We start from the raw sequence: 11,506 nt of genomic DNA on the forward strand, positions 1-11,506 counted from the left end.
AAGGCACATTACAAAAAAGGAAAAAAAGAGAGAAAAAAAGAAAAAAAGAAATCAAGGAGGATAGAGAAAAGGCAAAACTTCTCTTTTATATGTTATTAATGAAATCCTCCCTCTGTCGTCTCGTGTGCGAAGAGGACGGGCATGAAAGATATTCACAGTGAAAGAGCACAAATAAAGTCCAGTTTAGATGATGGATTTTTACTGCCATGAAGAGATGTTACAATTAAGCTAATGGGGGGAAAAAAATAAAAATAAAATAATGATATGTTTTGAAATGTAATAACAAGGAAATATATATGAAAATTAACAACCATCAAGATAACAATAACAAGGTGAGGAAATTGTGAAACATCTGAAAAAAGCTACACTGGGTATTTTGTTCAGGTGAAGCATCATTGCAAAAATATCACGGAAATGTCACTTTTCTTTCTGATATAAAACTACGAGTTCTCATCATATGAATGCTATTCTACAACCACAATTTTTAAAACGTTCAACACTTCCTTCTGCAACATTTTACCCTGTGCAGCTTCCTCATACTCTCAAATTCGAAAAAAAAAAGTTTTTATATTTTTTTATATTTAACAGACCAAAGCACTTGAACAATCAACATTTCAATAGAGTATAATAGCAACTTTTAATTCTAAAAAATAACAGCATAAGAAAAAAAATCATATAATGAAAACTGGAGGAAAGAAATACATATCTATATATTTATTAAATAAAAGAGTAAGAAAGAAAAAAAAAAGTAAACAAAAGCATAATGATAAAGAAAAAAAAGCCCAATGACAAAATAACCTTCCAGTGAAGTTGCCTTTACTGCAATTGATGTTCAGTCAGCTGTACATTATTCAGATGAACAAATGCATATCCAAATGTACAATTCGGGACTGAAGTCACAACTTGTCCCTTTTTTTTTACTGTTATTATTCATGTTATATTTACTAATTGCCTTCAGAATTACAATTATAAATCTGACTGTCTCCTAAACAACTGTTGTAGTAAAGAGCAATAAGAAACAAATGTAATATTTTTTTCTTCTAAAACATCAAAATGTATAAAGGAAAATAAAATAAATATAACCCAAAAATTATATGAAAAAAGGATTATATCCCAATACCAGATGCATTTTTAAAACATTATCACTTTTCCATGAACCAAGGTTACACATTTACATAAAAAGGAGAGTAAAACAAAAACAAAATTGCATATGAATCCATTCGGTTGTTTGTCTGCTAATACAACACAGTGGTATCCACTCAGAAAAATTAATTTAGGATACATAGACTGTGGTATGAGCAGCCCACAATGTAAAGACAAGGAATTACAGAAGCATCAATAATGGCAATATTGCTTGCTTATGTAATCTCGGGTTGTATAGCAATTTGTGATTTTGATTTGTCGATCTACTGCCCCTTCTTTGCTGCTCCACGGTTCTTCCATGCCAGAATGAGCTTCCATGCGAAAATGAGGGTGAAGATATGGACTTGCATTGCAATCATGATGAAGCTGTACCATAGGACAGCAACAGGATATCCCTAGAAGTAAAGAAAAATACTATGTAAATGCATGTTTATATTATATAACCATTCAAAATGAGTGTGGCTATGTACATGTGTGTGTATATGTAATGCATACTACCACAACCATTTACAGCCACAAATAAACATTGTCTTTCAATCTAAATAAAAAAACTGGTTCATCCCAATCACCTCCACCAGAAATGGATTGAGAATGACTGGGCTTCTACTGCAATATAGCCCACGAGAAAAATAATGTGAAAGGCATGAGATTGGAAAGACAGAGGGCAGCTTGAGCCTTATGGATTCTGATAATGTAAAAGGCATGAGATTGGAAAGACAGAGGGCAGTTTGGGCCTTATGGATTCTGTCTCGTTTCCTGACCTTACACAGTCTAGAAATGTTTTTTTGTAGGCATAAAGTGAAGTACTTTAGAAAGTGAAATTCTTTTTTCCTGAAACCACCTTAAAACAGAGTATATATAGAGTTTAGTTAACTTACCGCAACTAAAACAAGTATGGGTTAATCTTTACGGTATGAACACACTAAGCTAGGGCAAATTGAAGATATTCTTGTAGAGAACAAAAAGTTACCATTGTCGGTACAGGAACTAATTTGCAGACCCGAACAGTAACACCACAAATTAAGGAAAAAGGTCGCGGATAGCGCCGCTCAGAGTCTAAGTCCACTTGGCACTCCAGCGGCTAAGTCCACTCGCTCGGTGCGAAAGAATAAGTTGCCGCGCAACTCGCACAGCGTTTTCTGTCGTACTGCGCACCTACGTCATCACAGTGTCACGACCAATCAGGTGGTGGTAGTTTATCAGAGATTTTAATTGCTCATTAAAGTTTTAGTATAACATTCCATATATGATGAAAATATACACAGCTATCTATTTACAGTTCATATATATGCGCTTTTAGCCATTTTTACGTTATTTTTTTTTTTCCATGCTTATTTTCTCACACCTATTAAGATTTTTAATTGCTTAACTACTCAAACCATGCAGCCAATGCTTAAGCTATTTTGAGTATGCAAATAACACCGGCACATTTCTAGAATACACCGGTGAACTGCTTCATTCTTCTCAGTGACAATGACTGATGTGTGTTCTCTGTGCTATGGTGGTGTACTTGACTTTCACGCAAAATTTCATGGAAAAACCGAAGACCTTATAATCTTTTTTTACAAAATCATGGACTTTTATTAACTGAAAGAAGTGTGAAAAGTGCAGTGCGAATTGCAGACTAGATATTAAGAACAAAACTTTTAGATGCGACAAAATGAGAAAAATTCACAATAGAACTGTGAGGTGTAATTTAAAAAAAAACTATTTTCCATAAAACATGGTTTGCAAAATCAAATCTAGACATTGAGACAAATATATTTTTTGTTAATTTTTATTTGAAAGATTATTTCTCTTACGCTCTGGTAAGAGACGAGTTGAAACTCTCGGATAAAACAATTTGTGACTGGGGAAGTTTTTGCAGTGAAGTACTCATTGCTTGGTGCTTAAACAATAGTGCTGAAAAGATCGGTGGCCCTGGCACAATTGCAGAGAAGGACGAATCAAAGTTTGGGATAAGGAAATACAATGTGGGCAGATTGATTGAGGGCCAGTAGGTTTTCGGTGGGGTGTGCCGTGAAATTCGGAATCTTTTTTTTATTCCTGTGCCCTCCAGAGGTGCTGAGACCCTTCTAGAAGTTATTAAAGACCACATTAAAGAAGGGACCACAATCATTAGTGACTGCTGGGAGGCATATAATTGCCTAGATAAAGAGGGCTTTCAGCACCTGACAGTACCATTCCCTCAATTTTGTGGATCCCGTCACTGCGGCTCACACCAACACCATTGAGCGTAAGTGGCGGGAAGCAAAGGCAAAAGTACCGCATTACGGTAGGAGGAAGTATCATTTTGTTGGTTATCTGGCCCGTGTGATGTTTCTGATGAGCTTCCCGGATTCAAATCAAAAGACTGCATCGCTTCCTCCTTGCCGCTGCTAATTTGTACCCTCCGCAGTAAGGTACGTCATCATATCATATTCGTTTTTTGTTTTCTTTTGTTTTACAGTGCATAAAAGAGATAAAAGAGGGGAAGTCTTTGGCTAAGTAAATAAATATATAGGTAAGACAAGTAAAAAAAAAAAAAACCTGTTTCAAGCTCTATCTTGCCGTGCATATCGAGGTGAAGAGAATATTTGCCTCCCATCAACCCTCTCCTCGGGCAGTGCCCGAAGGGCACGCCCAGTCACGGCAACTTGGACTGTGGAGTAAATTTTGCGTCGTTAACCGTGTGCGCTTCTTGCTCTTTCCTAATTTTTATGGCGGACATAATCAAACACTCGTATTTTTTTCATCATAAATATGAAGTTTGGCTCCGAAAAGTTGCATTCTATGATCTTCATAAATATGAAGTTTGGCTCGCATTTCCCGAAGTCGCATTCTTTGATCTTAGTAAATATGAAGTTTGGCTCGCATTTCCGAAAAGTCGAATTTCTTTGCATTCATAATTTTCTTTGGTCATTTACCGACGCTCAAATCAAACTGAGGCCATTCTATACCCCCCCCCCCCCCAATCCCCGGTTCCCCATGTGTCCCCTAAGTAAGATTGTTGGCTGGAGTTGGGGGACTTAGTCTCTGGCGAGTGCATCCATACCGTAAAGAATTACCCAAGTATGAAATGAAAACCAGAAACTATTTTATAAATAAAAATATCCTTACTTGCATGTTTTTGAAAACAAGGAATATAAAATAGACAAGAACTGCTCTTGAACACACTGAATCAAGGAGGAATTAATGTGACAGGGGAAATGGGTCCTAGAATAGTGTGTATAAAAATGCTCAGAGCTGTTTGAAATTATCAACTCTTTATGAAATCCTGTAACAATAAAATAAGGGAGGATATATAACCCTAGTCTGCAACTCCCCTCCTAAACTGTTCAATTTCATTTAAAAATTACTTATCAGTCAACATTAAATACAGAATTATTTACCCAATGCCACCAGGAAAATGCAATGTTCACCTTAGTATTTTTTGTAATACGTATCTATACATTAGTGGCTCCACAAGTGGTCAGCCACCAAGCAGTCAATTAGTAGTCTACGTGCCCCCGATTTCCCCCCCTTTTTCTATAGCAATTGGTATTGATGCTATTACTATTGTCATGGACACTATCATGATTATAGTGTTATCAGCAATACAAAAAGCAATACGAGATAAAACAAGAGATTTCCAAAAACCAAGGGAAGGGAAAAAGTGAGACCAGGTTGGACTAGTACTTGTGGAGCCATTCCTATGTAAATAAAATTAATAAGTTAAACTCACTGTGGGCTTGGCATATCCATACATGTCATCCCCAATGGCATTGAGTTTATATCTATGCAAGCATCCAATTCAACTATCATACAACTGTACTGTTCTTACATTTTGTTAAACCAAGTGGGAATACTGTAGGTGTGGGCCTGAGTGAACAGTGCTCATCAAATCAGAACTGACAGACTTGTGTTTCTTGCCAATATCTGTCGTCAATGTTATTTGGATATGCAATCATAATAACAATATTTCATTATCAATAATTTTTTATAAATGCTTGTAAGATGTGAAGTTGATCTCCTGTTCACATATTTCTCAGTGATAACACTAGATGTTTGTGTCATGAACAGTAAAGTCCACTAAGCTACTTTATTACACAGAATGCAGCGGTCAAGTTGTGTGTTGTGTTAGTGTTGCCCTTAACCCTCTGTCCCTGGGAAATTGTTTGATTGTTTTGTGAAATGTTACTGCACAGAGATGGCTCAACAAGTGTTTAGCAAGGAGTCAATTAGTAGACCTGGTGACCTCACCTGATTTTACCTTTTGTTGAGTTTGCAGGAAAGACATTTTTTTTTACAGACATTATAATTATTATAATGTTATTGACATTACTAACAGTAATATAAGATAACAGAAAATATTTCCAAAAATCAAGGAAAATTGTAACAAGGTAGAACTGGTAATACTAGTAATTGGTTCATTGCTAACTAAGTACTTGTAGAGCTATCTATGTGTAAATAAAGTACACTCAGTGGGCATGACATGTCTGTACATGCCGTGTCCAGTAGCATCAGATCTATCTATCTATTGTATATATATATATATATATATATATATATATATATATATATATATATATACATATATATACATATATATACATATATATACATATATACACATACACACATTTTTGTATGTATTTTGTATTTATAAAAAAAAAAAAAAAAAAAACAATAATAATAAAAAAAATAGACATAAATGATTAGAACCACTTCCAACAGCTGTTTGAAATAATTTTAAGAAAGAAAGACAGAAAGAAAGAAAGAAAAAAATCAATTTTGGAAGAGTTGCCAAGTAGGATTCTATATCCTGTTGTGAACTGTACAATAAAATCACTTCGTATCCTTTAGTAGTCCTACCTGATCTCATCTGTTAATCCTTTTTCTTTATATTCCCCCTAGAAATCTTATTTTCTATCTATTACTGCTAAAAGCACTGATGATAATATAACAATCCCAATGTCAATACTACTCATAATACCAGTAATGATATCAATAATATTAGAAAAAATATATTCCCCAAATTTCACAGAATGGAGATATGAGGCAAGGTCAGGTAGCCAACTAACTGCCTCCAAGGTGACTAAACAAAATTCACAGAACAAAACTACTGTGGGCAGTACAATTACCAGGTGCCAGTGAGTTTATAGATGAAAAAGGGGTTGGGAGTTTTGAACCCATTCTTGCCGGGTGACGTGCTAGGAGTCATAGCGAACCGCATGGTTGGTAGGTTCAGCTCGAACGCGCGGCAACACGCCCGAGCGCGTGGAGCAGGACATTCGGCTTAACTCAGCGGTCTCCTGCGCCCACTGTCGGGCCACTGCCAGATATCCCCAGAGTTTAATTGCTCTCAGAGATTTTTGATAACCAGGAATAATAGGTTAAGTGACCCAGATAGCAAATAACCAGAAAATGTGTATTTATCTATGGCAATTCTTATGAGCATTATTTACACTTGAGAGATATGCAAGGAGAGCCCATAATCCTTTTTACAAATTCCAGCCTTGGAACCTAACAAATTCCACATGAGCTGCTAGCGTCACCAAACGCGAGTCAATTTCTTTCCTTTACTCAAACACATACTTTGTAACCCATTAGCTGCAGAAAAGAAAAACAGCTAGAGAGGTGTTGGTGTGCATTGGCAGTTTCCCGTTCCCAGCTTGTTCAGGACTTCATGAACAACACAGAACACCAATATTATCCTATACTTTTATTTCATAAAAAAAGGAGAAAAAGAAGAAGAAAATAAGTAAAGTTAAGGTTTTCCTTCACTTTAAGTGCTTATGTCTAACAGTGAAATCAAAGAAATGTCACTACTATCGGAGTCACTACTACGAATTCCATCCAATGAGCAGTTGGCATGTTGTATGTCAGGTTGTGGTGTCAGCTGGAACTCGGTCCATCACAGCTGTTGCTAACATCAGTTAAAATATCCCAAAGCCTTATAGATTCAACCAACCTGCCACAGCTGTAGACCTGCAGGTTCCTCCTCAGTGCAGTATTTAAGGAATTCGGAGAAATAGATCATGGCAGCCAAGAGAATGGGCACCGTTGAGAAGAGGTTGATAAGACCAAAGTATATCTGGAAAACAAAGGTAAACATAAGACAACAACAGGAGGTTAATTTGAAAGCAATACAGTGAAGCTTGTATGTAAAACAACGAAAGTTTGTATACATTTACACATACATTCTCTCTCTCTTTTTCACTCCCTTATTTCCTCATTTCACTCCCTCCTCTCTCTCTTTCACTCCTCCCTGTCTCTCTTTTATCCCCACTCTCTCTCCCTCTCCCCCACTCTTTCTAAATTACCCTTCCCCCCCAATCTGCTTCTCACCCCCCTCCCGTCTCTCTCCTTTTTTTCCCCCTCTCTATCCCTCTGTATTTTCATCTATAAAACCATGAACTAAAGTCAGCTTACCTGTAGAAGTAATACTCTATTTTTTCTTATAGCCATCAGGCCAAGGAAACTGGCAAGGGATCCGACAAGCCAAACGTATTCCCATTTGAGAGGCTGAAATGATCATAAAAAGGTTATCATATACATTCCTTATACTTACATGTATATCAGTTTTAAGGTGTCAGTTAATTTTAAAGGTGTTGGAAAAGTTAATCTAAATCGGTAGAAGAAAGGAAAAAAAAAAAAAAGGAGCAAAATGTTACTAATAACATTCTGCTTGGTGATAAATACCTGCGGAACTTCTAATTCTTCAATTTCGAGAACGAATATGTCCAGTCTGTCGAGAAAGTCCGGAACCATCTTCACTACCATGAGGAGGGCCAGGAGGAGGTGTGAAAACACACATTTTCTTAGCCGTCCTTTGTTCAGTACACTGCCAAAGATGTAACAAATGTAAAAAATTATGTAACATCTGCACCAAAGCAGTAGAAAAAGTGATAAATTGGCTTTATAATCTTTCCGACATTTCCATAATTATTTTCTTATCATTAGTTAAACAAAGGCAAAAAGACAGAAGTGACGCCCTTCATTACTTTACTGTTTTAAATATAAACATAAATAATACAAATTACACAGAATAAACCCTGCAAACATAAGAAAATTTTAACAACTCTTTCAGTGTGAACAGTATTGGAGATATCTAGAATAATTATTTCTTGTGAGCATCATAACATGCAAACTCAAAGTGAGACAAGTCTTCTGGGGTATATGAGATCGGTGGGTTCAACATATATAATGACTTAGGGATTTATCCAGGAACAGAATATGATCTGTTTTCATGATGCTGTCCTGTCACCTACTTGCTGGCACCCCATCCATCACCAGTGGTGTGAAGAATTTGAACAAGCAAACAAAGTTGATAAAATGGTGACTACATTGCTTTTATAAAGGTTCTGTTATATCTGCTCTAAACTACAAAGAGATATAGTTGATATCCTTATAGTCAAGAGTATGCCTGCATCAACAAAGCAGGTTTCATATAAGAAAAAGGAAGGAGCTTTAATAAGAAATTCTGTTAAAATCTATAACTTTGTTCAGTGAAAGAATTTGTTTTATGTACACTGTGACAGAGCTTTAACAATGAAATTCCCAATTTCAATAATGCTCTGCCTTACTGAACATAGTGAAATATTTCTTTCCTCTCTAAACAATAATAGATAGATAAGTAGGCTGAAGATTTTGAGACCGTCTGGTACTATAACAAAACTGCCAACTCCCATGAGATTCCAAGACTGAAATACAGTGTATAAAATACATTGTCTAAGATAAATGGTCATTTAAATACTGGAACTTTATCTACAGAATTCCTTTATGAGTGTTCTCTGGCTGATGCTTAGGATAGCATGAGCCAATTTATCATGAGAACCATTAACCTGTTCCTTCTTGCCCCTTACTGATCTCAATAAACTATCTTTATTTCTTAAAATTTAATGGATTGCCAAATATATAAACTCTTCCTTTAGGTGAAGAAGAAGAAAATGAAGAAAAAAAGAAAAAAAGAAAATGAAGCATATATCCACCTGCTAGGAAGATTTGAATACCACAAGACGGTTGGGTAACATTAAACCATAAAACATGACACAAGTCGAGTGACACAGATCACTAAAATGTAAATCATATTATGTATGAAATACACGAGAACAGAAATAAAAGATCAAGGAGTTAAAAGGGAGAAATTCCACAAAAATTCAATAGCATGTGCCTGGATGAGTTAGTGAGGGTACGTGGGCATTTCCATGTAGAACACAACAGTCAATAGGAAATGAATAAAAAAAAAAGGTAAAAAGTAACAAAATCAATAGAAAAGAAAAGAAAAGGCCTTATACACCACTGGTTTATTTCCTCCTTCAAAAATGGTTCAGTTTTTCAAAACATACAAATATTTTGTCTTCCAAAAGTTTGTTAATGCCGCTGACACCAATGTCATCTTGCATCTATTAAGAGTGAATTTTATCAAAGGGCAAGGAAGTGCAGGAAAATCTCACCCTTATCAACTGTGAAAGGCAAGAAAAACAAGGTCACTAGTCACCCGACCAGCACAGAGGGACCAAGGGTTTATGCCAGGGAGGTGTCACCATGCAATTATGGCTAAAAGAATCAGGAACTGAAATATTTTACTAAGGTCTTTTTTTATCACTGTCACTGCAGTATTTTTTCTTGACATATATTTTTTTTTCTGGCTTTGCTTTACTTTACTGACATTGTCAACTCAGCTTGTAACGTTTAAATGAGTTTTGTTTCCTAACAACTGGAAATAAATTAATGATTTGATCACAGACATGACTTTTTAAAAGCAAATATGTGAATATTTCGAAAAGTAACAAGAAGAAAGAAGAATGCTTAATCTTTCTGAAGTCTACCACCCTCTCTGGCACAGTGAAGAAGACGGTTGAGTTTTCATTCCACTGATGCAAACAATTCTTCTCACTGAACATGCACAGAACATCCAGGTAGAATACTCTTATATAGAGGGTTGGAGGGATCTTTACACCACACTCAGGTAAACTGCCTGGACTTACTGGCCTAATATCACCCAAAGACACTATATTTCATGTCGTCTAACATTATATAACTTCTACATTAACCAGACAGAGCTGTCAGCAAGTTCTATGCAGTAATATTAGGCCAGTAATGAGACGACAGGGGCCTGCCTTATCACTTACACTTCTGACACTTTCTTCTTGAGAGGCCAGCTGTAAGATTCAAACAATAATGTGAGTTACCTTCACCTGTAGCCTATTCTGTTATTGGTACATAACTAAGAAAATCTGAAAGCTTATTTATCATCTTGGACATAAAGTTTGGTCTATTTAATAAATATCCTTTTGTACCAATACTTGTTCTGACTGTTCTGTTAATAATTTTCATGTTGAAAAATTAATACAGAAAAACAAGAAATTCACTACCATACTCTTAAGGGGATATTATTAAACTGTTCTTTTATTGCCACAAAACCAAATGCATAAAGAATTAATTGTACATTACAGGATTCTAATTCACTATTCAACTCTTACTCCAAATATGGAAAACTATCCACAGGCACAAAGTATGACAAAGTAAAGCATATATCGAACATCCACCTATAAAAGGAGAAGGGTAGAGGTTGAGGGAGAGTATAAGCATCTTTACGCTCCACAAAAAACTATTAAGTCTCCTCCAAATATTCAAGGTATATTGCCAAAGCTCAGCAGCAGCGCAATTATCTAAGGGATGGCCATCTGGGTATACATCACTTCAATAGATTTGGCAGCAACAACTGACACTTCAAAAGGGCTACCTCAACTACTGGTCCGTCTTGACTGGGGCGAAGATAGAGGGTTAATCCCTGGGCTGAAACTGACAGTGATGATTGTATCGAGGAGGGTCGGGAGAATGACAGAAGATTAATGAAGATGCTCCATTCCAGTCATGCAGTACTTTCTCTCTCATTATGCAAATGTTTAGTGTATAATAAAAGGCATCCATAGCTACTTTAAACCACAAAAAAAGCTATATATTTTAAGTGATGAAGCTTAACATATCAAAATTATGGACTGTCATTCCCTTTAAAAAAATTATATATTTTTCCTATAATAAGAAACAATTATCATAAAAACTGGTATTTTCAACGTACACCGTGAAAGGTAATCAAGGCAAACTTATCCTTCTCTGATCTTTTCCAGTCTCTAGAGTATGAGATTAAGGTCATTCATGATGAATAAAGAATATATTGCAGCTGATGAAGATTGTTATGATGAGCATTGACATATGAAATGCCAGTAACAACTTATTGCCACTTGACTTGCTATAATCTAAATCTTATTCTATTTCTTATTTCTTTCTTTTGACTGACAAACTGCATTAGGAAATTATTAAAAATGAGTGTTCTTTTTTGTATCAAATTTAAAGAATTTGAAGATTTTTATAATTATCTATATGATTAAAATGCACA

The 11,506-nt window shown here is 35.6% G+C and overlaps 1 protein-coding gene across 1 annotated transcript; it reads right to left on the minus strand.

Moving 5' to 3' along the window:
• Positions 1-78: 78 nt before the first annotated feature.
• On the minus strand, positions 79-10,268 carry LOC119579405 (protein jagunal-like; the record flags this gene model as incomplete). The annotated part of the gene is given in 5 exon segments (XM_037927199.1): positions 79-1,538; positions 7,076-7,198; positions 7,537-7,629; positions 7,807-7,948; positions 10,239-10,268. Coding segments are annotated over 5 exon segments (520 nt in total), but the record flags the coding sequence as incomplete, so codon positions are not given.
• Positions 10,269-11,506: the final 1,238 nt, after the last annotated feature.

Source organism: Penaeus monodon, chromosome 12 (assembly GCF_015228065.2).
Source record: "Penaeus monodon isolate SGIC_2016 chromosome 12, NSTDA_Pmon_1, whole genome shotgun sequence".
NCBI classification, from domain to species: Eukaryota; Metazoa; Arthropoda; class Malacostraca; order Decapoda; family Penaeidae; genus Penaeus; species Penaeus monodon.